At 43.7% G+C, this 27961-nt stretch overlaps 1 protein-coding gene across 2 annotated transcripts in view; it reads right to left on the reverse strand.

The window, feature by feature from the left end:
• The window catches only part of LOC144689053 (CREB-regulated transcription coactivator 1-like), a 92780-nt gene that overhangs the window by 11027 nt on the left and 53792 nt on the right, over window positions 1-27961 (reverse strand). The window contains exons 11-13 of one of the 2 annotated variants that reach the window (XM_078556192.1): window positions 13301-13402; window positions 5535-5615; window positions 4460-4637 (exon numbers count right to left, since the gene is read on the reverse strand). In XM_078556192.1, the coding sequence (XP_078412318.1) occupies window positions 4460-4637; window positions 5535-5615; window positions 13301-13402 (361 nt within the window). The remainder of the gene's footprint in view (window positions 1-4459; window positions 4638-5534; window positions 5616-13300; window positions 13403-27961) is intronic. The other variant, XM_078556193.1, reaches the window with a different exon arrangement.

A 27961-nucleotide genomic window follows, 5' to 3' on the forward strand; every position in this document is an offset into this window, starting at 1 on the left:
AGGGAAGGATTAAAAAGTGTGGGAATGCAGTAGTTATAGGGGATTCAATTGTAAGGGGAATAGATAGGTGTTTCTGTGGCCGCAAACGAGACTCCAGGATGGTATGTTGCCTCCCTGGTGCTAGGGTCAAGGATGTCTCAGAGCGGCTACAGGACATTTGAAAGGGGGAGGGTGAACAGCCAGTGGTCGTGGTTCATATTGGTACAAACGACATACTTAAAAAAAAGGGATAAGGTCCTAAAAGCAGAATACATGGAGTTAGGAAGTAAGTTGAAAAGTAGTACCTCAAAGGTAGTGATCTCAGGATTACTACCAGTGCCACGTGCTAGTCAGAGTAGAAATAGCAGGATATATCGGATGAATACATGGCTGAGGAGATGGTGTGAGGGGGAGGGTTTCAGATTCCTGGGACGTTGGGACTGGTTCTGGGGGAGGTGGGACCAGTACAAACTGGATGGGTTACACCTGGGCAGGACCGGGACTGATGTCCTAGGGGGAATATTTGCTAGAGCGGTTGGGAAGGTTTAAACTAAAATGGCAGGGGATGGGAACCTATGCCTGGAGTCAGAGGAGGGGGAATCAAGGACAAGAACAAAAGACAGAAAGGGGAATAAGAAAAGTAATAGGCAGAGAAATCAAGGGCAAGAATCAAACAGGGCCTCAGTAAAAAATAGTGGGAATGGGACAAGTAATGTTAAAAAGACAAGCCTTAAGACTTTACGCCTTAACACAAGGAGCATTTGCAATAAAGTGGATGAATTAACCGCGCAAATAGATGTAAACACGTATGGTATAGTCAGGATCACGGACACATGGCTGCAGGGTGACCAGGGATGGGAACTGAACATCGAGGAGTATTCAGTATTTAGGAAGGGCAAACAAAAAGGAGAAGGCAGTGGAGTTGCATTGCTGGTCAAACAGGAAATTAACACAATAGTGAGGAAAGATATTAGCTCCGGCGATGTGGAATCTGTATGGGTAGAGCTGAGAAACACTAAGAGGCAAAAAACGTTACTGGGGGTTGTATATAGACTCCCAAACTGTAGTGGTGATGTTCGGAATGGCATTTAACAGGAAATTAGAGACGCAGGCAATAAAGGAACATCTGTAATTATGGGTGACTTTAATCTGCATATAGATTGGGCAAATCAAATTTGTAACAATACCGTAGAGGAAGAATTCCTGGATTGTATACGGGATGGTTTTCTGGACCAATACGTTGAGGAACCAACTAGAGAACAGGCCATCCTAGACTGGGTATTTTGTAATGAGAAAGGAATAATTGGCAATCTAGTTGTGCGAGGCCCCTTGGGGATGAGCGACCATTATATGATAGAATTCTTCATCAAGATGGAGAGTGACGTAGTTGATTCTGAGACTAGGGTCCTGAATCTTAATAAAGGAAGCTACGATGGTATGAGGCACGAGTTGGATATGATGGACTGGGAAACGTTACTTAAAGGGATGACAGTGGATAGGCAATGGCAAACATTCAAAGAGTGCATGGGTGAACTGCAACAATTGTTTATTCCTGTCTGGCGCAAAAGTAAAAGGAAAGGTGGCCAAACCATGGCTTACAAGGGAAATTAGAGATCGTATTACATCCAAGGAAGAGGCATACAAATTGGCCAGAAAAAACAACAGACCTGAGGATTGGGAGCACTTTAGAATTCAGCAAAGGAGGACCAAGGAATTGATTAAGAAGGAGAAAATAGAGTATGAGAGTAAGCTTGCGGGGAACATAAAAACTGACTGTAAAAGTTTCTATAGGTATGTGAAGAGAAAAAGATTGGTGAAGACAAATGTAGGTCCCTTACAGTCAGAAACAGGGGAATTTATAATGGGGAACAAAGAAATGGCTGACCAACTAAATACATACTTTGGTTCTGTCTTCACAAAGGAGGACACAAATAACATAACAGAAGTGTTGGGGAACACAGGGTTTAGTGAGAGGGAGGAACTGAAAGAAATCAGTATTAGTAGGGAAATGGTGTTGGGGAAATTGATGGGATTGAAGGCTGATAAATCCCCAGGACCTGATAATCTACATCCCAGAGTACTTAAGGAAGTGGCCCTAGAAATAGTGGATGCATTGGTGGTCATCTTCTGAGATTCTATAGACTCTGCTACAGTTCCTACAGATTGGAGGGTAGCTAATGTAACCCCACTATTTAAAAAGGGAGGTAGAGAGAAAGCAGGGAATTATAGACCAGTCAGCCTGACATCGGTAGGGGGGAAAATTCTAGAGTCCATTATAAAAAATTTAATAGCTGAGCATTTGGAAAACAGTGCCATAATCGGACAGAGTCAGCATGGATTTACGAAAGGGAAATCATGCTTGACAAATCTACTGGAATTTTTTGGGAATGTAACTAGTAGAGTTGGTGATGGGTAGCCAGTGGATGTGGTTTATTTGGACTTTCAGAAGGCTTTCGACAAAGTCCCACATAAGAGATTAGCGTGTAATATTAAAGCGCATGGGATTGGGTGTAGTGTATTGAGATGGATAGAAAACTGGTTGGCAGACAGGAAACAAAGAGTAGGAATAAACGGGTCTTTTTCCAAATGGCAGGCAGTGACTAGAGGGGTACTGCAGGGATCGGTGCTGGGACCCCAGTAATTCACAATATATTAATGATTTAGATGAGGGAACTAAATGTAATATCTCCAAATTTGCAGGTGACACAAAGCTGTGTGGGAGGGTGAGCTTTGAGGAGGATGCAGAGATGTTTCAGTGTGATTTGGACAAGCTGAGTGAGTGGGCAAATGCATGGCAGATGCAGTATAATGTGGATAGATGTCAGGTTATCCACTTTGGTAGCAAAAACAGGAAGGCAGATTATCTGAATGGCTATAATTTAAGAGGGGGGAATGTGCAATGAGACCTGGGTGTCCTCGTACACCAGTCACTGAAGGTAAGCATGCAGGTGCAGCAAGCAGTAAAGAAGGCAAATGGTTTGTTGGCCTTCATAGTGAGAGGATTCGAGTACAGGAGCAGGGATGTTTTGCTGCAATTATACATGAGACTACACCTGGAATATTGTGTGCAGTTTTGGTCTCCTTATCTGAGGAAGGATGTTCTTGATATAGAGGGAGTGCAGTAAAGATTTACCAGACTGATTCCTGGGATGGCGGGACTGACATATGAGGAGAGATTGAGTCAGTTAGGATTATATTTGCTGGAGTTCAGAAGAATGAGGGGGGATCTCATAGAAGTCTATAAAATTCTAACAGGACTAGACAGGGTAGGTGCAGGAAGGACGTTCCTGATGGTGGGGGAGTCCAGAACCAGGGGTCACAGTCTGAGGATACGGGGTAGACCATTTAAGACAGAGTTGAGGAGAAATTTCTTCACCCAGAGAGTGGTGAGCCTGTGGAATTCGCTACCACAGAAAGTAGTTGAGGCCAAAACATTGTATGTTTTCAAGAAGGAGTTAGATATAGCTCTTGGGGCGAAAGGGATCAAAGGATATGGGGAGAAAGCGAGAGCAGGCGGGAGTTGGAAAATCAGCCATGATCATAATGAATGGAGGAGCAGGCTTGAAGGGCCGAATGGCCCACTCCTGCTCCTATTTTCTATGTTTCTCTGTTTATCACTTAATCACTCCTGCCTTCCAATCTATCAGACCTTCCCTTTTGTTTTCCTTCACCTCCCTTTCCCTGCCTCTATACTTGCTTAAAATCTGTGGCCTCTCAAACTTTTACCAGTTCTAACAAAATGTCATTGAACTAAAATGTTAACTGGGTTTCTCTCTCCACAGAGGCTGCAAGACATGCGCAGTATTTCCAGCATTTTCTGTTTGGGCCTCATTTGACGATCCTTCTCGTATATCCTCTCTCCTTACAGCTTTGTTTCATTAATCAATATTTTGAACATCACCACCCCTTTTTTATCCCTCTGCCTGTCTCATCTGAAACTCCTGCATCCAGAAATGTGGAATTGCCAGTCCTGCCCTTCTGTGTGTTCCTTGGAATGCTCTGTCACATAAAAGACAAATTATAATGCGAGGGAATGGAGCTGCTCCCAACAAATCACAGAGTGCACCTTTTACTGGGTGAGTAGGATTTATACTGGGGCACAGCTTTGGGGAATGACTGTGCAGGGAAGGTGGGGGTTAACCTTGTGAGATAGCAGTACCTGGACAAAGGGATCCTTTTCCATTTCCCTCCATATTGTCCCAGTAGAGTGCCTCAACTCCGAATAGCTCAGACAGCTTAACTGTGATATCCATTTCCTATGCCAGTTATTCTCTGAATGAGATCAGCAGATCATAGAATCATATAATAATATGGCATGGAAGGAGGTCTTTTGACCCATTTGCCTATGCCGTATTTGCAAAGTTGTTACTGTGGCTCATGCTTCAACTATGACACTTGTTATATGGTGGTATAATGAACTGATGAGATGGCAAGCATGAGGAATAAAAGGTTTTCTACAATGGTGTTGTGAGGTACTCACCAGTCAGAATGATGTTGGGGATATTTCCGTGATTGCTGTAACTGAGCTGTGAGTCCTGTAGACTCCCGTGGCTCCCTGTCAGCCCCATCATTGCTGCCTGCGAGTAGTTCAAGGTTGAGATTTGGTTGTACAGGCTGTTGGTGCTGTTCGGGCTCTCAATCATATTGAACTGTTCAAGCTAAAATAAAGAACGTAATAGTTAGAATCTTGCCCTTGACACATCCGCCAGGGGCCCTAGACCCAAACACCAGGAGTGGGAGGGGGCCTAGACTCAAACACCTGAGAGGGAGGATCCTAGACTCATACCTCTGGGAAGAGGGGACTCCTAGGTCCAAACCCCAGGGGCTGCTCCTAGACTGTGTCTCAATTTATATCACTTCTAACAAGTACAAATGAGCCACATTACAAGCTCAACTGATCATCTTAAATTGGGTACTTAAAAAAAAAGCCAAATACCATGGATGCTGGAAATCTGAAATAAAAACAGAAAATGCTGGAAAAACTCTGCGGGTTTGGCAACATCTATGGAGAGGGAAACAGAGTTAACATTTTGAGTCCAATATGTGAAGAGTCATACGGACTCAAAACGTTAACTCTGTTTCCCTCTTCATAGATGCTGCCAGACCTGCTGAGCTTTTCCAGCATTTTCAGTTTTGATCTTAAATTGGTTGTTAGTGGAGCTATTAGCACACTCAGGATTGTTCAGTGAGTGTTGACCAATCACAGTATCATATCTAACAGTAGAAATTTTGCTTTGGGTTTTACAAGCACGGGCTGGTTCACCATAGCCTGTCCACTGACTATTATGAATAACCAAAGGAACATGTTTGATTCAATCAGCCAATCATTGGGACATATGGCCTACGTACTTGGCATCGCACCGGCACTGAAATTCATACACGACGTTACTCAATTGTGTGGTAGGCAGAAAGTCTTTTTGGACTGACTGCAGCATCCTGTTAGTGGACTCGTTAATAACCAAACTGCAGTTACAAACATTCAGCCAATTTTTAAAACTTTGCAATTTGCTCACCCTGCCCACCCACTGCAACAGGAAATTAGTCTGGGTCCTTACCTGGTGAGACAGGGAGTTGGCCTGTCTGTTTGTCAGCTGCTGATCGTAATAATCTCCAAAAACACTCCCAAGTATGGATGTCTGTGGGAAAGAGGACAGAGAGTTTATCGCTCACGAATGAGACATTTAGTGTACACTAACCATCCTGTGACTGACAGGCACCAAGTCCACACACACACACACACTTTGCTTCTTTGCTGAGACTGCTTCATTCAGTTATAATCTATAATGTAATCCCTAGTTAAGAAGCTGCACTGAAAGGGAGACCCAGGCCTCCTTTTCATAACACCAAGTTCTCAGTGCCTGTCAGGCCAAACTCATCTCACCTGAAACCAGTCTCTGGCTTTATCCACTCTGTACTGGACACTGGACAGTCCATGGAGCTGCTCTGGTAGAGTCGCTTATTTTGCCCCTCCCTGGATGCTACATCCTCTAGTAATGCTGGATGGGGTGGGAAGAGGAGGGTAAATACGATGAGAACTAGTCTCTTGTGTAGTGGGCAAATGCAGACATGGATTGGGTGGGCCAAAAGGTCTGTTTCTAGGTAGTAACTTCCATGCATTTCTATGATGCTGCATCAATCAGAAGCTGCTACTGAGCTGTAACTCATGGCATGTCATCATTATGGCGAATCTGCTGCAGCTTTGTGAACTTGCCCGTCCAGCTTGGGAAATGCTTTGTCAGGTTAAGTTTGAATTTCAAAAAAGGATTCACAATGAAAACACATCATATATTAGCTTCAGGGCAGCAGGTTGTAACAATAGGGACTGTACCTCAAACATGCACAGGCCTAACTAGACTGGGTCCATCAAACAGCAAGCACTGGATCCAGCTCCACCATCATTGCCTCCTCTCTCCCCTCTGCCCAGGGTCTGCCCTGCTCTCCTCTCCACTGCAGGATCTTCCCTCCTCTCCTCCCTGCCCAGGGCCTGTCCCATAGAGTGTTTCACAAGCGTTAGCTAGGCCTCACTCAGCACATCAGCACACTGTTTGTGGGGTAAATCTGTGACTTCTAAGGTTAGCCCGAGCTACCTCCTAATTCATAGTAAATACAACAGCATTTGTGACTCTTTGATGCTCGGAATGGCTGCCAGTATTATTCCTTATTATTAAACGTACCAAATACTGGTCCTCAATATTATTCACACTGGGTTCCTCATTGCAGCTTGTACTGGTTGCAAGGAACAGGTGCTGTCCTGCACCATGGGAACAGCACTGGTGGGATCTGACAGTCGCCAGACACAGGTTCTCATCATCCCTCTCCTGCTCTCTCATCAAAGAAAAGTACTTGCTGTCATACTCTCCCTAGGGAATACTTCTTGCTCATTCCAGATCTCTCTGCAGAGAATGCTTCCTGCATACACCCGCTCAGAGTTACGATGGCATAGGAGGCCAACCGAGTCTATGCCGGCTCTCAGTCAAGTAATCCAGTAAGCAGGATTTCCCCAGCTTAACCAGATAGCATTGCAAGTTTATTTCCCTCAAGACCCCAACCAATTTCCAATTTGAAACAAGTCATCGTCTTGACTTCCACCATCCTTACAGCAGCCAGCTCCAGGTCATCATCACTTGCTGCATAAAAAATGTTCTTCCTCACATTTCCCTGCATCTCTTGCCCAAAACCTTAAATGTGTACCCCCTAGTCCTTGTACCATCAGCTGATTGGAACAGTTTTTCTTTGTCTACCTTATCCAAACCTGTTATAATCCTGTACACCGTGTAAAACCTTCCCCCAATCTCATTTGCTCCAAGGGAAACAACTCCAGCTTCTCCAGCCTTGCCTTGTAGTTAAAATCCATCGACCCTGGAACCATTCTGATAAATTACCTCAGCCCCCCTTCAAGGGCCATCATATAGATGATTACTCTCGCAATTATGTTGTGGCGATCTTTGACCCTGAAGCAGTATAGCAAGAAAAATATGTAATTTCTTTAAAAGGCCTGTGGAATTTGTAACTGTTTTCATGAATGTTTGAAAAGGACTTTGACCATATGGCTGGCAGACACAAAGGAAAGCTGCAGCCACAAAGGTGAGCTACAAGCAGAGGAGCTGGAAGGTGAAGGTGATCAGCGTACAGTTGCAGACACAAAGAGAAAGCAATCAGAGACAGAAAGAAGAAACACAGAGAATTCTTGTGAGGAGAAGAAACGAAATCATTCTGAAGGAGAGGTCAAGTTTTTCTGTTTGGCAGAAAAGGAGACTGGAGTTCTTGGAGGTGCTGTGCAAGCTGGCTAAAAAGTTATAAAACCTGGAAAGCAGTGTGAATACCTCAGAGGCACTAAAGAGCTGGGTGTTTTCCCAGAAGCGGCAAAACCATGAACCGGGGTGCTATTGGTTGGTTGCTTGGTTGAAAATGAACTCTGGAAATCTACACCATCAGGACTGTCGTGACCCGAAGGAGAGAGGGTTCGTAGAAGTGTGCCTTGCTGATGATAATTGTACCCGTGAAACTTGAAGGTGAAAGCTCTCGTTGGATCGGACTCCGGACCTACCCTGTGTGAATAAAGAACAGCTTATTGTGGAACTGTGTAACTATGTCGTGCCACATTTGTGCAGGGTGTGAAACGAATACTTGTGGTTGCTTAAGACCTATCTTTGTCATATCGATTATTTAAAGTGAAATCTACCTTTTTATTTGAAGTATCATTTTGCCTGTTAATTCATGTGTAATTTGCATCGGTTCTGATTCATGTTAAAGTAAAAACTACAGTGAGTGGAATCTTGTTGGTAATTTCTTCATTTGGGGCCCATTCAGTAAATTTGGTTACTTTGGTTTACGGTTTCCCCATGGGGATCGTAATAATGTTCTGCCGCCTTCGAAGATCCAGGCACAACTCACCCCTAGGTCCCTCTATCCCTGAAAAATCTTCAGAACCTAGCCATTCAGTCTATGTGGCCTCTTCCTATCCCTTTTGCCAAAACGCATCACCTCACGTTTCTCCATATTAAATTCCATCTACCACTTGCCTACTCATTCTGCTAATCTGTGTCATAGACAGTCATAATATCATTTACAGACAGGAGGCAGCCATTCGGCTTATCAAGTCCATTCTAGTTCACCGGGGAGCAATCCGGTCAATCCCACTCTCCCGGTTGGTCCCCATTGCCCTGCAAGTTTATTTTCTTCAAGTGCCCATCTAATTTATTGTGAAATCATTGATTACTTCTGCATCCACCACCTTGTGGGCAATGAATTCCAGGCCATTACCATTCGCTACATAAAAAAGTTCTTCCTCACATTCACAGAATTTTAATGGCACAGAAGGAAGCCATTCAGCCCATTGTGTCTGTACCAGCTCTCCAAATGAATATTATGACCTAGTGCCATTGCCCTGCCTTTTCCCCGTACCCCAACACATTGTTTCTATTCAAATAATCATCTAATGCCCTCTTTAATGCCTCGATTGAACCTGCCTCCACCACACTTCCAGGCGGTGCATTCCGGACCCGAACCACTCGTTGTGTGAAAAAGTTTTTTCTCGCGTCACATTTGCATCTTTTGCAAATCACTTTAGATCCGTGCCCTCTCGTTCTTGATCCTTTTATGAGCAAGAACAGCTTCTCCCTATCTACTCTGTCCAGACCCCTCATGATTTTGAACATCTCTATCAAATTTCCTCTTAGCCTTCTTCTCTCCAAGGAGAACAGTCCCAACCTCTCCAATCTATCCTCATGGCTGAAATTTCTCATCCCTGGAAGCATTCTTGTAAACCTCCTTCTGCACTCTCTCCCAATGTGTCACATCCTTCTGCATCTGTTGCCCAAAATCTTAAATCTGATTTAAATCTGAGGTGTCCCCTGGTCCTTGTATATTAAGTTAATGGAAAGAGGTTTTTGTCTTGTCTGCCTCATCTAAGCCTTTCACAATCTTGTACACCGCTATCAAATCTCCCCTCAATCTCCTTTGCTCCAAGTAAAACAACCTCAATCTTTCCAACCTAACCTTGTAAATAAAATGCCCCACCATCCCTGGAACGATTCTGGTAAATCCCTCTGCACCCTCTCAAGGACCTAATCAGAGCTTTATAAAGGTGCAGCATAACTTCCCTGCTTTTGTACTCAATACCTCTACTGATGGAACTCAAGATCCCATATGCTTTTGTTCGGAACTACAGATAGTTTGTGGGTGTTAGGAATGAGCTTTAGCTTTAAGTTTATTTTGTATTGATGTGTTAAGAAAGGAGGAACTTGAAGTTTTAGTTTCACTTTAAAAGATACCTGCATTTTAATGAGGTTTTATGACTCGAAGTAGAAAAGACAGAGAGAAACAGAAAAGCAGTTTGAGTTTAGTTGGTCATTATGGTCTAAGGTGAAGGAAGGAGTAAGTCTCTCTCTAGCTGGACTAGTATGTCAGCAGATTGCTGAGGAAAATAAATCTAAGAATCTTAGACAAGTTGCTCTGAAGTTAAAGTAACAGTGAATGTCAAGTGAGTTCTGGATCTCAAGGGAAACACCAAGTTGTCAGCAGTCTACTGGGAAAGAGAACTGCAGGGAGCAGGTCCTAAAGGTAAAAGAGAAAAGTTCCAAGATGACATTCTAGTCAATGGAAGAACAGGAATCTGGAACAAAATTCTGTTCAGTGGATGTGAAAGTAAGGAGCTGAGAGGAAGGGTTCAAGCTTAAAGGGAGGCAGCCGTAGGACACAGACTTAATGCAAAATAGGCTTGCAAGAACCAGAAGATCCAAGGAAACGGTCAGGTTGGTAACTCCTTACCATGTGAAGCAGTGGTGTTCTGTTGGTACGGCGGAGTACCTGACAGAGTGAGTGTGTGGAAGAAAGCTTGAATGCACGTGCTGATCTGGGGAGAGGAACATTGGAAGGAAAGTTTGAAACCCTGGGGGTGGACCCTTGTGTTGTTTGGGAGAAGATTCCAAGGTGAGTTCTTCGAGAATGGATATTGGAAACCCCCGTGTGAAAGATGGAGTTTAGCGAGACAGGTTGGCTCATGGTGTGACAAGTGTCTGGGGGGAGTTGATGAGAGGTCCATAGCATCTGTTTGGGGTGGCAGCTGTCACTTGGCTTCAGAGTGTGGTGTGTCTGACCACAGGTTACCTACAGGTTTACATGGACTGTGTACTTACTGTTAACAAGAGAGTATAAGATTGATTTTGTAACTTGTGCTATCCAGACAAATCTGTATATATCTATAAAGGTATAGTTGTGGTGAAGGAGTATTGTAATATAGTTCATCTTTTGTTTAATAAATGTTTTACTCTTTTGTTCAAAGTTCATTAGCTGACTCCTGAGACTCTGTTCAGTAGCCATCCTCCACATTTCTAAACAAGAAGTAGGATATATCAAGCCGGGTTCCAGTAACATCAGCTGGGATCACAACACTTCGCTAATTACTCTCTCGATATTTCCTTTCACCTTCAAAGGCCAATACAAAAGAATCTCCAGGTCTCTCTGTTCCTACACACTCTTTAGAACTGTCCATTAAATTTATATTATTTCTCCTTATGCCTTCTGCCAAAATACATCGCCTCACAGTTCTCTGTATTAAATTCCAACTGCCACTTGTCTCCTGTTCTGCTAGCCGATCTACGTTGTGTTGCAGCCAATTTGTATCAACCTCGCTGTTTACCATACCTCCAAGTTTGGTATCAATGGAAAATTTTGTAATTTTATTCTGTATTCCAATATCCATTTATATCTGCCAAGAAAAAGCAATGGTTCAAGCAATGAACCTGAGGAACATCATTGTCTACCATCCTCCAGTCTGAAAAACAACCATTTACTATGATTCGCTGTTTTCTGTACTTAAGCCAATTTTTCATCCAAGCTGACACTGCTTCCTGTTCCACAAGCCTCAATTTTGTTAACCAGCCTTTTACATGGTACTTTGTCAAATGCTGTCTTAAAATCCATATAGGCAACATCCACTGCATTCCTTTCATCAACCTTCTCTGTTACTTCATCAAAAAATTCAATTAGATTAGTCAAGCATGATCTGCCATGTACAAATCTGCACTGGCACTCCTTAATTAAATCAAACTTCTTCAGGTGACAGTTGACTTTTTCCCCCTGATTATTGTTTCTAAAACCTTACCCACCAGCAATGTAAAACTCACTGGCCTGTTATTGTTTGGAGCAATCTTACATTCTTTCTTGAATAAGGTTGTCATATTTGCCACTCTCCAATCGTCTGGCACCTCCCTAATATCAAGGGAAGCTTGAAAGATTGTGGCAAGCCCTTCTGCTATTTCCACCCCCACTTCCTTCAGCAACCTGGGATACAAGCCATCCTGACCAGGTGACTAATCCACTCCAAGTATAGCCAGCCTTTCTAGGACATCCTGCCTATCAATTTTCACCCCATCCACTAACCTCTACCATCTCCACTTCCACCGATATTTTGTTAGTATTGGTGTTTACTAAGAAAGGAGATGCTAAGTACTCATTAAGTATTTTAGCCTTGCCCTGTGCTTCTTAACATATATCACCCACTTTGTTCCTAACAGAAGCCACTCTTACTACCCACTTACTATTTACATTCTGGTAGAAAATTTTTGGGCTCCCTTTTATATTAATTGCCATTTTCTCATATTCCCCCTTTCCTCATCTTTTTTCCTCTTCACTCCCCCTCTCAATCTATTATATTTGGCCTGATTCTCACTTGAAGAATTCATCTGGCAGGATCATTCACCCTCTATTTACTGTATCATCATATTCTCTATCTCCCTTATCACCCAAGGAGAACCCTGGCTTTGGTTCCCCTATCTTTTGCCCTTGTTGGAATGTACCTCGCCTGTACCCGAAACATCTCCTCCTTAAAGATCATCCATTGTTCCATTACAGTTTTTTCTGTGAGTCTTTGGTTCCATTTTACCTTGACAAGATTCCTTCTCATTACAATGAAATTAGCCCCTCTTCAAAAAGTTCTACTTTAGATTATTCCTTGCTCTTCTCCATTATTAATCTAAACTTCATGATGTGATGGACACTCTTACCTAAGAGTACCCTTCAGACAATTGGTCCACCTCATTTCCCAGCACCAGATCCAGCAATGCCTCCTTTCCAGTTGGGCTGAGAACATATTGATCAAGAAAGTTCTCCTGAACACATTTCAGAAATTCCTCCCCTCCTTTTCCTTTACTCTAATATTAATTACCCAAATATCAATTGGGATAAAGTTTCCCAATATCACCACTCTATATTTTTTGCAAATCTCTGATTTCCCTGCAGATCTGCTCCTCTATCGCCCTCTCACTAATTGGAGGCCTAGGGAATGTCTCCAAGTAGTGTGATCACACCATTCCTTGCTTCTCAACTCACACCCAGAGTGGATGGCTCCTGCTCACTCAAGTTCTCACACACTCTCCTGCAGCAGGGGCCTCCTGCATATACCCGCTCACACACACTCCTCCAGGACATGCTTCCTTCAGAAGTGAAACAAATAAACTTGCAATAAATTCCAGGCTCCTGGTTTTTAAGGTCATCCACCCTGCCTAATCCATATCTTTATTTAAGGAATTGGAATATTTTTCCAGCAATTAATTAAATACAGGATGATCAAATCTCACACAGGTCCATGCATAGTGACATGCATGCACACATAGAACCATGCAGACATGTGCAGTCATACACACACCAACACAAGTGGTAATGGAAACATTAAAAAGGCTCAGAAACAGGTCTTGGTTAAACAGAGAGGCACATGGTGATGGAAGGTGACAAAGCAAATTGTGACATGGCAAGAATGGGATAATCTCATTGCAAACCATGAATTAGTCACAACAAGAAGCCAAGCACAAGGTTCCCTTACTTGAGGGGAGCTGCCTGGAGAGAAGCCTTGATTGGAGCCAGGGGAGGTGGGAGACTGGTTGGCTGGAGATCCAGCATTACTGCGGTACTGCTGGAGGGAAGCCTACAGAACAACACAGAGTTAAGAACGACTGCTGAGATAAGCAGAGTATAGCACCTTTGGAGGTTCTGACTGGATGCCAGATTATTATGCTGGTGTAACTATTTCAATCCCTTGTTTCCATGCAAATCAGTTCAATGCTACCTGAAACCAATGCTGAAACCAAGATGCTGAACTAGGAGTTTATTGGGATTCCAAATCCTTTTTGTGTGACTATGTTAGAGATTGGATTCCAAGAGGCCGAGTGCCGTGGAACAAACTGGTGCAATAAACACAGGGATCTCTCTCCCCTGGTTTGTTTGCACCCTGCTCGCTCTCCCCCACTTACTCCCCGTACTTGTGTCTATCCCCTCACTCTGCTTGCTTTCTTCCCCACTCACACCCTCCCTCCAAGTTCCCTCCCTCCCATATCACAGCCTCCTCCTGCACTTGCCGCATTCTCCCATTTGCTTTATCTCTCTCTTGCTCACTCTCCCTCTCACTCACTGCTTAATCACTTTCCACGCCTCCCGGCTCACTTGCTCTCTCCTCCCACGTGCTCCCCGTTTGCTCGCTCCCTCTCCCCAGTGCCTCTTTCCTTGTTCTCTCCTACTACCTCGCCTTCATTCTCTCAGAGTTGCCCATTCTGCTTACTCATCCTTCTTTTCCACTTACTCCCCATTCCTGTTTGCCACCAGTCACCCCACTCCTGTCCTTTGCACCCAGCCCCCATCTGATGCTCAGCTGAGTTTATTTCCTCTCTCCCTGGCTGGGTTTCTTCCTGCTCACATTCTTTCTCTCATAGAGTTCCTGCCTGCTTAGTCTTCTTCATATCACATTCTCTCAATCTCAGGGCATTACTCCAAGAAGAGCAGGATAGGTCTGTCCTGGGCCAAATTTATCCTTCAAGCAACATCACCAAAGCACATTATCTGGCTATTTACCTGATTATTGTTTGTGGGGTCTTGCTGTGTACAAATTGGCTGCCACATTTCCTACATTACAATAATGACCACACTTCAGAAGTACTTCATTGGTTGTAAAGCGTTTTGAGACATCTGAGGTTACGAATGGTACTATACAAATGCAAGTCTTTATTTATTTAATTGGTTGTAAAGTGCTTTCAGATATCCTGAGGTTGTGAAGGAAGTTATACAAGTGGAAGGTTTTTAATACTCTCCAGGGCCTGTGAAGAACGAGTGAAGTTTTCACAGTGTATCAACCTGCAAGGCAAGAACCAGACCAGAAAATTTCAGCTCTTTTGAAGGCCTTTGTTTCCATTCAGGGCCTGTTATTGCACAGTAACTGTTCTCTTTACTTGAAGTACATGGACTGCAGCGGTTCAAGAAGGTGACTCACCACCACCCTCCCAAGGGCAATTAGGGATGGACAATAAATGCTGGTCTTGCTGGCAACACCTACACCGCATGAAAGAATAAAAAAATGAAGATTTCATAAACAAGCCTGCCAGAGTGAGGCAGCCATGAGGAACTCTCTGAAGTATTTCTGATGAGAATTCAGGAACCCTCACTACATCAATGAAGTGCAGCACCTGAGAGGCATAGTAGTTATGACAATGTGCATCTAGCACACTGGTTCCTGGAATGATATCAGTACCTTATTTCCACAAAAATTATGGTCTTATCAGCACTCTCTAAATAAGCCACCTGCACAGCCAGAGATACTTTAAACCCCATTATTCAGCAAAGGGACAAACACTCGGAGATGCCAAAAATGGGAATTATTTTTCACAAAATACAACAGACATACCACAAAGCTTTCACTGAGGGTTTATTATAGGTGATTGCTTCTAGTGCCACCACCAGCTGGTTTACAGTATGGCAGTAACTTCACTTTATCAATTCTAAACCACCTGTAATTTTTAAATAAAATATCTGGGTGTTACAGCATACACTGATATGGGGCAAACAGGAGAGAGACAGAGTGAGAGGGAGAGAGAGAGAGAGGGGGGTAAGGAAAGGGGAAGAACAGAGACTGAGGGGGAGGGACAGGCTAGAAGGGGGAGAGAAATATACAGACGCACAGCACCAAAAAAGTTAACAGCACAGAAGGAGGCCAATAACTCCATCATATTTATTGCGCTTTTGCTTGTCCTTCAATTATAAATCCATGACCCCTTATTGCTGACTCCCCAACCAGAAGTAGAGTGGTTAGGAAAAGACGATCAGAACATTTCATAATTTCAAAAGCTCTTAAATCTCTTGACAATATCTGCTCCACTGGCCAGTATCTCATGTCTCTCCTCAGAAGTAGTGTTTTCATTCTTGCTAATGTCCTGTTGAATCTATACTGTCTGCTATGGTTTAATGTCCTCTTTATAGTCAGTTGTCTAGAACATGGACTCTTATTGTGGTCTAACCATTGTTTTATTCAAATTTATCATAACACTTGATAACAACTTGCATTAATACAGTGCCCCTGACGTGAAAAAAAATCCTAGATACTTCACAGGAGCGATTATCAGACAAAATTTGACACCAAGTCATAAGGAGGTATTAGGACAAATGGCCAAAAACTTGGTCAGAGATAGGGTTTAAGGAACATCTTAAAGGAGGAGAGAGGGAGGGCAGGAGGTTTCGGAAAGGAATTAATTTTCTATTGTACTCCACGACCCTGATTATAAACCCAAAATGTTCTTGGATTGTATTTTGTTAACTGCCTGCTCTCTTGGGAAACGATGTAGTTGCACCTAACATCTGGGTTCATGACTTATTCTTCATTTTCCCTCCTGTGGGCTAGCACCAGTTGCAGTCCTTCCTCCCACTTCACAAACTGGCCTGCACCTTTCACTGACTCCCTAAAGCTTCACCAAACTCACTGCTTTTGCGATTTCAGTAATTGTGAAATTGTGTTCCCTTTGTCAAAATCATCTGTATATCCTGAGTGCAGAAGTGGCTCTGCCCCCACAGGTCAAGCTCCATCTCTCTCCCATTCCCCCAGACACTGCCCACTGCATTAACGCCCCAACCCTATGTCATGGCTCTGTGTCTCCCACAACATCCCTAGGCCATTGCTCTCCTCTTCCTATCTTCTCCAAACTGAGCCACACTCATTAACCCAAACTCCGCTTTTTGGCTGGGCAAGCAGTTTCCCCTATAGGGTGCTCCATTTCTATACATCACAAAACTGAATCTTGGTAATAAGCCTCTGCGAAACCCACAGTGAAGCCACATATACTTTATTCCCTTTAACCACCCCGCATCAATCACCTCTACAAAATACAACATATTTATGTCAAACATAACTTTGCCTTTAACAAATTCATGTCAGGCTGTTTTAGCTTAACCCATACATCTCTAAATATTCACTGATTTGACCCTCTTTACAGATTCTAAAAGTTTTTCGATGACTGGCATATTAACTAAGCTTTAGTTAAGAACAAGAGGAGGCCACACAAGCGAGTTCCACCATTCAATCAGATCATGCCTCTTTTGTACCTCAGCTCCATCCACTGACTTTGGTTCCATAACCCTTAATACCCTCATGGAACAAAAACTTATGAACCTCAATTTTTTTAATTGACCCCCAGCCTCAATTGTTTTTTGAAGGAGAGTGTTCCAGATTTCCACCACACATTATGTGAAGAAGTGTTTCCTGACATCATCCTTAAACAGCCTAGCTCCAATCTTACAGCTATGTCCCCTTATTCTGAACTCCCCACCAGAGCTAATGGTTTCTCTCTATCTACTCCACTAACTTGATTTAGATGAATGAAAAAAAAGTACTAGAAAAACTGACCAGGTCTGGCAGCATCTGTGGACAGAGAAACAGGTAACGTTTTGAGTCCACTGTGACTCCTTGGAAGAGGAGCTCTTGTTCCAAAAACATTAACTGTTTCTCGCTTCACAGCCAGCTGAATTTTTCCAGCACTTTCAGTTTTTATTTCAGATTTCCAGCAACCGCATTCTGCTTCTACATTAATGACCTTGACTTGGATGTGCAGATCACAATTTCAAAATTTGCAGATGACAAAACTTATAAGTACTATGAACTGAGAGGAGGATAAATGATAGACTTCAAGAGGACACAGACAGCCTGGTGGAAATGTAGCAGATGAAATTTAATGCAGAGCCACTTGTGAAGTGATTCATTTGGTAGGAAGAATGAGGAGCAACAATATAAAATAAAGGATACGATTCTAAAGAGTCTTCAGGAGCAGAGGGACCAGGGGATATATGTGTATAAATCACTGAAAGTGGCAAGGCAGGTGGAGAAAGTGGTTAGTAAAGCATACAGGATCCTGGGCTTTATAAGAGGAAGCTATAAACCTCTATAAAACACTAGTTCAACCTCAACTGGAGTATTGTATCCAATACTGGGCACAACAATTTAGGAAAGGTGTGAATGTATTACGATTGGGACTTAGGACTAGGAGTAGCCATTCGGCCCTTCGAGCCTGCTCTGCCTTTTGATAAGATCATGGCTGATCTGGGAGCGTCTCAACTCTACTCTCCTGTCTGACCCTCATAACCCTCGACTCCTCTATCAAAGATCGGTCTAATTCAGCCTTGAACAAAGTCAATGACTCTGCCTCCACTGCTTTCTGGGGAATTCCAAAGATTAATGATTCTCTGAAAGAAGCAATTCCTCATCTTCCCTTACTTTTAAGTTGTGCAAATTAACATATGAATTAGGAGCAGGAGCAGGCCATTTGGCCCCTCAAGTCTGCTCAGCCATTCAATAAGTTCATGGCTGATATGAGTGTGGCCTGTACTTTCCTGTCTACCCCCTAAACCCTTTGAATGCCTTGTTAGTCAAGAATCTACCTAACTCAATCTTAAAAATATTCAATGACCCTGCCCAATTACTCCCTGGGGAAGAGAATTCCACAGGCTAATGGCCTGCTGAGATAAAAAAATTCTCCTCATCACCATCTTAAAAGGGAGGACTCTTCTTAAACTATGTCCACTGGTTCTAGTCTCCCCCACAAGAGGAAACATCTTCCCAGTATCTACCCTATCAAATCCCCTCAGCATCTTATGTTTCAATAAGGTCACCTCTCATTCTTCTACACTCCAATGGGTATAGGCTCAACCTGTCCAACCTTTCTTCATAGGATAAGCTCCTCATCCCAGGAATGAGTCAAGTGAAGCTCTTCTGAACTCTTTCTAACGCAATTATAATATTTTTCAAATAAGGAAACCAAAGCTGTATACAGTATTCCAGATGTGGTCTCACCAATGCCCTGAACAGCTGGAGTAAAACTTCCCTCCTTTTATATTCCATTCCCCTTGCAATAAACACCAACACTCCATTTGCCTTCCTAATCACTTTCTGTGTCAGCATACTAACTTTTTTGATTCATGTACCAGGACATCTGCCCATTCTGCCACACCTCCAAGTCCAGGACTCCAGCCCCGCCCCGTTTCAGCTCCCCGGACTCCAGCCCCGCCGCGTTTCAGCTCCCCGGACTCCAGCCCCGCCGCGTTTCAGCTCCCCGGACTCCAGCCCCGCCGCGTTTCAGCTCCCCGGACTCCAGCCCCGCCGCGTTTCAGCTCCCCGGACTCCAGCCCCGCCGCGTTTCAGCTCCCCGGGCTCCAGCGCCGCCGTGTTTCAGCTCCCTGGGCTCCAGCCCCGCCGTGTTTCAGCTCCCCGGGCTCCAGCCCCGCCGCGTTTCAGCTCCCTGGGCTCCAGCCCCGCCGCCTTTCAGCTCCCTGGACTCCAGCCCCGCCGTGTTTCAGCTCCCTGGACTCCAGCCCCGCCGTGTTTCAGCTCCCTGGACTCCAGCCCCGCCGTGTTTCAGCTCCCTGGACTCCAGCCCCGCCGTGTTTCAGCTCCCTGAGCTCCAGCCCTGCTTTACCTTTGCTCCTTGGGCTCCAGCCCTGCCACACCTTCACTCCCCTTGGGCCTGACGACACACTCACCACTGCCGGTGTTCGCTGCTCCTCCAATCAGAGGCTGTTTTTCTCCCTCATTTGCTGCTGGTTATCAGCAGCAAACATGGGAAAGGAAATGCCTGACACTGGAAGAGCAGCCCCTTACAAAATCTTGTATTTAACTTACCTGCATTTTGAACTTACTGGCTTATCTTACCGGCTTGTGAACAGTGGCTCCATGGGCCACATAGAGGGGCTAATGCAGTCTGCGAGCTGCCAGTTGGACAAGCCTGGTCAAGGTGTTCCCATGGAAGCATCAGGGAACTATTGTCCCCCATACTTTTGTTTAATCCAAAAAAGGTGCAATGCCTGAGCATGTTTCTTGTGCCTGCAGAGAACAGGTCACTGAGTATGGATATATGCAGCTTCTAGCAAGCCCAAGTGAGTGAGTAACATTGAGAGTCCGGCTGATAATCTTAAATTGGTTGCTCGTGTAATTCTTAGCGCACTTGGGATGGTTCACCAAGTGCTATATGGGCTTGCTGAGTACAGCCAGTGCTCTGCCCATTGCGAACAGCCGAAGGAACGTGCTGTTCGATACGATCTGCCAGTCGTTGGGACATACGACCTATGTACCTGGCGTCACACCAGCACTGAAATTCATATACCACATCACTCATCTGTGAGGTAGACAGAACGTCTTCTTGGCTTGACAGCAGCATCCTGTTAGTGGAAAACACCATTCCTGTTGGTACTGCATAGGCACAGCATGAAACAGCTTCACCTGTTGCTCAAATGTGAGATACTTTACCCGTTCAGGGTAATTTAAGGTAGACTGGGCACTTTGAGTCCGAAATTGGTGGCCTTAGACCCATTCGTTCGTATACATGATATACAGTGAGCAATGGTCTGATCAGGGTAGCCATTATCCCACAGGATAGCTTTGATGCGCCTTATCTTGGTGCCAAGATTGCACGGTGAGCAAATGGCTCAGGCCCTATTTATTAGATTGCCAATAAGGTCAATTTTATGCCACGTGGAGCTGTAGGAATCCCAATGCATAAATAAGAACATAAGAAATGAAGTTAGCAGCTTATGAACTTAACAACTCGTGCAGTTGAGTTCAGCTTTATGCATGCCCAGATAGTTGGTATAGCTGTGGGATTCCCTCTAGGCCCAACTCTCAATAACATTTTCATCGATTTCCACAGAGAAACACATTTTCGATGGAATGACCTCTAACCATCTCTGGCCTAAATGATTGACCACTTATCCTGAGGCTGTGTCCTAGTGTGCTAGATTCTCCAGCAAGGAGAAACAACCTGTGTTTACCCTGTCAAGCCCCTTTAGAATCTTGTATGTATCAATGAGAACAGAGGCCTAATTTACTCAGCCTCTGGTTGTGGGAAAACCCTCTCATTCCAAAAACTAAACTAATGACCCGTCGCTGTACCACCTCCAAAGCAAGCACATATAATTTTTATTCATCCATTCATAGGACATATGCATCGCTGGCTAGGCCAGCATTTATTGCACATCCTTAACTGCCCTTGAGAAGTTGCTGGTGAGCTGCCTTCTTGAACTGCTGTCTGCTCCCAAGATATGGAGACCAAAACTGCACACACTATTCCAGGTGTGGGTTCACCTATCCAAGGTAGCAAGACTTCCTTATTCTTGTACTCCAATCCCTTTGCAATAAAGGCCAACATGCCATTTGCCTTTCCAATTGCTTACTGTACCTGCACGCTAACTTTCTATGTTTCTTCTATAAGTATACTCAAGTCTCTCTGAAAATCAAAATGTAGATATTGCACACCTGTTAAAAAATCTGCTTTTTCATTCTTACTACCAAAGTAAATAACCTCACAGCTCCCCACATTATACTCCATCTGCCACCTTGTTGCCCGCTCAGATTTTCCACATCTCTTCGCCAAAGCAAAATACTGTAAATGCTGTAAATTTTAAATAAAAATAGAAAATGCTAGAAATATTCAGCAGGTTTGCCAGTATCTGTGGAGATGGAAAGAGAGTTAACATTTCTGATCTGCGACCTTTTATCATATACCTCTTTGCAGCTCTGTGTCCTCCTCACAGCTTACATTCCCACCTTCAACAAATTTAGAGACATTACTCTCAGTCTCCTCATCCAAGTCATGAATATAGATTGTAAACGGAGGCCCCAACAGTGAAATTTGTGGCACTCCACTAGTTACAGTCTGCCGACTTGAAAATGCTTTCATTTTTCCCTATTTTCTGTTTCTTGTCCGTTAACCAATCCTCCAACCAGGCTAATAGATTACCACCAATGCCATGAGCCATTATCTTGCACATTAACCTTTTGTGTGGCAGCTTTGCAAATGGTTTATGCAAGTTATATAACTTGCAGTCCATTGTATTCCTTGAGATAAAGATCAGCATCCGATATGCCTTAAACGTAGTTACTCATGGTTGGTAATCATCCCAGATCCGCAAAGCACATGCCAGCTCCCACACTGCTCAAATATGGCACAATACAGGTAAAAATTTAACACCACACGTAATTTTAGGCCAACTGCACTTCAGTGCTGAACTCCTACTGAGGCTAAACTCCATACTCCTCTTGCACTCCACTGGTCTATCATTGCTCAAGACTGTGGCATCTCTGTTCAAAATAGATGGACAGGTAACTGAGAACTAATAAACCCAATATCAGTGTCAGTTATGTTTCCATATAACATAATATGGAATAAAATTAACGCTCAGGTGGAAAGACTTGGGTTAATCAAGGACAGCTGCATGGATTTGTAAAAGGCAAGTCATGTCTGACAATTTCATCAAGCTCTTTACAGAAATAACTAAGCACATAAGTAAAGGGAATGTAGTGAATGTTGTGTAGTTTCTGATAAGATTCCGAACAGCAGGATGGATGATAAAATGGGAACTAAATGGAATGCAGTCGTATGGATAGGAAATTGATTAAAAGAGGCAAAAACAAGAGCAGTGGTTGATAGATACATTTTTCTGCTGGAGGGGTGTGAACAGTGTTGCTTGCCAGGAACTATCAATCTTCGAGACATTTTATACAAATTAAACAACCTGGGCTTGGGTAAAGGGAGCACAACAACCAAATCTGCAGATGACACAAAATAGGAAAGATAACTGTTATCTGTGCAAAGATCTGTAAGATAATTCAAGGTCATAGACAGGGCAGACAGATATCTGATGAAACTTTATTTAAAGAATTGTGAGGAAGAGAGGATGAGTACATCAAAATCCATCTCAATCTTTCACAGGATATGGGTGGTGCTGGCTAAGCCAGCATTTATTGCCCATCCCAAATTACCCTTGAAAAGGTGGTGGTGTGTCACCTTCTTGAATTGCTGCAGTTCATATGATGTAGGTATACCCACAGTGCTGTCAGGGAGGGAGTCTAGGATTTTGATCCAGTGACAATGAAGGAACGGCAATATATTTCCAAGTCAGGGTGGTGTGTGACTTGGAGGGGAACTTGCAGGTGATGGCAATCCCATGCATCTGCTGCCCTTGTCCTTCCAGGGGGTAGAGGTTGTGGATTTAGAAGGTGCTGTCTAACGAGTCTGGCGAGCTGCTGCAGTGCAGCTTGCAGATGGTACACATTGCTACCACTGTGCGGCAGTGATGGAGGGAGTGAATGTTTGTGGATAGGTTGCCAATTAAGCAGGCTGGGTAATGTTGAGCTTCTTGAGTGTTGTTGGAGCTACACTCATCCAGGCAAATGGGGAATATTCCATCACACTCCTGACTTTTGCCTTGTAGATGATGGACAGGCTTTTGGCGGGGGGGTGGGGTCAAGAGGCGAGCTATATGCCGCAGAATTACATGCCTCTGTCCTACTCTTGTAGCCACAGTATTTATATGGCTAGTCCAATGTTCTGTTCAATGGTAACCCCCAGGATGTTGATAGTGGAGGGATTCAGCAATGGTAATGGCATTGAATGTCAAGAGGAGTGGTTGGATTCTCTCATGTTGGAGATGATCATTACCTGGCACTTGCTTGGCACAAATGTTACTTGTCACTTATCGGCCCAAGTCTGAATGTTGTCCAGGTCTTGCTGCATATACACATGGACTGCTTCAATGAGACACGAATGGTGCTGAACACTGTGCAATCATCAGTGAACATCACCACTTCTGACCTTTTGATGGAGAGAAGGTCATTGATAAAGCAGCTGAAGATGGTTGGGCATAGGACAAGACCCTGAGGAACTTCGGCAGTGATGTCCTGGGGCTAACATGATTAACCTCCAATAACCACAGCCATCTTCCTTTGTGCTAGATATAGCTCCAACCAGCGGAGAGTTTCCCCTCCGCTTCCCATTGATTCCAGTTTTGCTAGGGCTCGTTGGTGCCACACTCAGTAAAATGCTGCCTTGATGTCAAAGGCAGTCACTCTCACTTCACCTCTTGGAATTCAACTGTTTTGTTTATATTTAGACCAAGGCTGTAATGAGATCAGGAGCTGAGTGACCCTGGTGGAATCCGAACTGAGCGTCAGTGAATAGGTTATTGCTGAATAAATGCTGCTTGATAGTACTCTTGACAACCGCTTCAATCACTTTACTGATGATCGAATGTAGACTGATGGGCCAGTAATTGTCCTGTTTTTTGCACACAGGACATATCTGGGCAATTTTCCACATTGCTGAGTAGATGCCACTTTTGTAGCTGTACTGGAACAGCTTGGCTAGGGGTGCAGTAAGTTCTGCAGCACAAGTCTTCGGTACTATTGCCATTATGTTGTCAGGGCCCATAGTCTCTGCAGTATCCAGCGCCTTCAGCTGTTTCTTGATATCACATGGAGTGAATCGAATTGGCTGAAGAATGGCATGCTGGGGAACACGGGAGGTGGCCGAGATGGGTCATCCACTCGACACTTCTGGCTGAAGATTGTTGCACATGCTTCAGCCTTACCTTGTGTACTGCTGTGCTGGGCTCCTCCATCATTGAGGATGGGGATATTTATGGAGTCTCCACCTCCAGCTGGGTTGTTTAATTGTCCGCCACCATTCATGATTCGAAGTGGCGGGACTGCAGAGCTTACATCTGATCCTTTGGTTGTGGGATCGCTTAGCTCTGTCGACTGCATGCTGCTTACGCTGTTTGGCATGTATGCAGTTCTGTATTGTAGCCTGTATTGACACCTAAAAATGTATGCCTGATGCTGCTCCTGACATGCCCTCCAGCATTCTTCATTGAACCAGGGTTGATCCCCTGGCTTGATGGTGATGGGGAATGTGGTAGGCCATGAGGTTACAGATTCTGGTTGTATACAATTCTGCAGTTGCTGATGGTCCACAGCGCCTCATCAATGTTTAGTTTTGGGTTGCTAGATCTGTTCCAAATCTATCTGATTTAGCATGATGGTATTGTCACACAACACGATGGAGAGTTTTCCCCAAGTTTTTTTATTCATTTAATGGGATGTGGGCATCGCTGGCTAGGCCAGCATTTATTGCCCATCCCTAATTGCCCTTGAGAAGGTGATGGTGAGCTCCCTTCTTGAACTACTGCAGTCCGTGTAGATTGGTGAGTACGAGGTCAAGTATGTTTTTCCCTTTTGTTGGTTCCCTCACTACCTGCCACAGACCCAGTCGAGCAGCTATACCCTTCAAGACTCAGCCAGTTCGGTCAGGAGCGGTGCTACCGAGTCACTTAGTTATGAATAGTGAAGTCCCCGACCCAGAGTACATTCTGGGCCCGCGCCATCCTCAGTTCTTTTTCCAAGTGGAGACATGGAGTAGAACTGATTCATCAGCTAAGGAGGCGGGGGTGAGTGGTGCTGGTAGTCAGCAGGAGGTTTCCTTGCCCATATTTGACCTTAAGCCATAAGAATTTGCAGATGACACAAAGATAGGTAGGAAAGTATGTTGTGAAGAAGATATGAGGAGGTTGTAGATGGATATAGATAGGTTGAGTGAGTGGGCAAAGGTCTGGCAAATGGAGTTTAATGTGGGAAAATGTGAAGATGTACACTTTGGCAGGAAGAACAAAAAAGCAGAGTATTACTTAAATGGAGAACGGCTGCATAATTCTGAAGTGCAGAGGGATCTAGATGTTCTAGTACATGAGTCAAAAAAAGTTAGTGTGCAGGTACAGCAAGTAATTAAGAAGGCTCATCTGTTATTATGAGAGGGATTGAACATAAAAGTAAGGATCAAAAACAGAAAATGCTCAAAAAACTCAGCAGGTCTAACGTTTTTATAAAAGTAAGGATGTTAGGCTTCAGTTATACAGGGCATTGGTGAGACCACATCTTGAATACTGAGTGCAGTTTTGGTCTCCTTATTTAAGGAAAGATATAAATACATTGAAAGTGGTTCAAAGGAGGTTCACTAGATTGATACCTGGAATGAGTGGGTCGTCTTGTGAGAAAAGGTTGGACAGATTGGGATTGTTTCCTCTGGAGCTTAGAAGAGTGAGGGGTGACTTGATTGAAACATACAAGATCCTGAACGGCCTTGACAAGGTGAAAGTCGAAAGGATGTTTCCTCTTATGGGTGAGCCCAGAACTAGGGGGCACTGTTTTAAAATTAGGGGTCGCCCTTTTAGGACAGACATGAGGAGAATTTTTTTCTCTCAGAGGGTTGTGCGACTTTGGAATTCTCTGCCTCAGAAAGCGGTGGAGGCGGGGTCATTGAATATTTTAAAGGCTGAGGTAGATTGATTCCCTTGCCTAACAAGAATCTAAGATTATTGGGGTTAGATGGGAATGTGGAAATCGAAACACAAGAGGATCAGCCATGATCTTATTGAATGGCAGAGCAGGTTCGAGGGGCCGAATGGTCTACTCCTGTTCCTATTTCTTGGAAATATATTCCTTCACTGTCACTGGGTCAAAATCCTGGAACTCCTTCACTAACAGCACTATGGGTGTACCTTTACCACATGGACTGCAGCAGTTCAAGAAGGCAGCTCACCACTACCTTCTCAAAGGCAATTAGGGATGGCCAATAAATGCTGGCCTAGCCAGCAAAGCTCACATCCTGTGAGACAATAAAAAAAATGCAGTTTCCCTTAACCACTCTCCGTGCCTGTGAGTTACCCATTCTCGCTGCTCTCTGGGCAAAAAGTTGCTCCTGAGTTTCTTACTGAATTTATCAGTGACTATCTTACATTTATGACCCCTCACTCTGGTCACCCATAAGTGGAAACATCTTCTCCACATCTATGCTATCAAATCCTTCCATAATCTTAAAGACCCCTATCAGGGCAAACTTCAGCTTGTCTTTTCTTGAGAAAACAGGTCCAGTCTTTCCTGATGGGTATAACCTCTCAGATCTAGTTTATCATCCTTGCTAACAATTTTTGCACCTTCTCTAATGCCACTATGTCCTTTATGTGATAAAAACTTTTAAAATGCAACTGAAGAAATAAATGAAAAGGATAAACTTATAATTAAAAACAGGAGAAGGGACTGAGGGCAAAGCTCTTTCAGTGTTTTCGCACAGTGGATGGTAAATGCTGAGCTGTTCAAATCCCAGAGGGAAACTTGAGACAACTGCCACAACTATTTTACAGTTTGTATTTATTTCAAGATGCGTGCCTTGAATTCAGTAGTAATAAGACCGAATCTTATAGGTTTCTTGCAAAACTAAATTAAACCTTTAATAAAAACAAGATTTTAAGCACATACATAGGTTTATAAATTACTACTATGATAATTCCTAGCTCCTGTAGTTAATCTAACTCCCTGTTACACCTCCATTAAGGCAACAGTAAACCACACAGATTTTAAAAGACCTAGGCAAAGTTACACAATACCCTGAACAATTGAATTCAAAGTGAGTTTTCTTCACTTCACTTCGTGTAGACAGCAACTTGAGGCTTAGAGGCTGGAGGCTTTTCACACTTGTCAGATCTTAGGGTACCATCCTCCTATACATAGCCTCATGTCCTTTATACAGATTTCTCCCTTTTTAATGTAAATCCCATTGTCCCAATATGTATTTTCAATTCTACTTTTCTAATAATAAAAATCTTTCAGAGTACCAATTTTATCAGTAAGCTTTGGGAAAAATAAACACACTGTCTGGCTTCTTCTGGCTAAGTGCAACATTTCACCACCGTTGAAATTCAAATTACTCTGGTTTATCTAAAAATGCAAATTTTCTCTTTACACCTCACATTCTAAGGCTTCAGCCATGTTTACCTATTTAACATTTCAAATCTAGCTTCTCTTCTGATACATCAAAGCCTTCAGACCAGCTGTCTTTAATTCATTTAATTCCCACCCCACTCTCTCTCACACACACTTCCTACCTTACAATAAATTCCAATAACATTATGAAAATTATTAAATTTTCTTGACATTCAGAGAGTCAGCACAAGTACAATGGCCAAATGCCTTTCACCTAGGCTGTAAAATTTAATTGATGCAATATCACAGTTGCAGTCTGTGTTCCCTTGCTGACCCCAAAGTCGACTTCTCTGCCTCATTGGGTATATTCCTCCACAGGTGGTAGGGTAGTGGCAATGTCACTGGATGAGCAATCTAGAGACCCAGGCAAATTCTCTGGGGGCCTGGCTTCGAATCCCACCATGGCAGCTGGTGGAATTTAAATTCAATCAATAAAAACCTGGAATTCAAAGCTAGTCTTGGTAGTAGTGACCATGAAACCATTGTCAATTACCATAAAAACCTCATCTGGTTCACTAATGTCCTTCAGGGAAGGAAATCTGCCATCCTTACCTGGTCTGGCCTACATGTGACTCCAGACCCACAGCAATG

Source organism: Cetorhinus maximus, chromosome 13 (genome assembly GCF_964194155.1).
Source record: "Cetorhinus maximus chromosome 13, sCetMax3.hap1.1, whole genome shotgun sequence".
Lineage (NCBI taxonomy): Eukaryota > Metazoa > Chordata > Chondrichthyes > Lamniformes > Cetorhinidae > Cetorhinus > Cetorhinus maximus.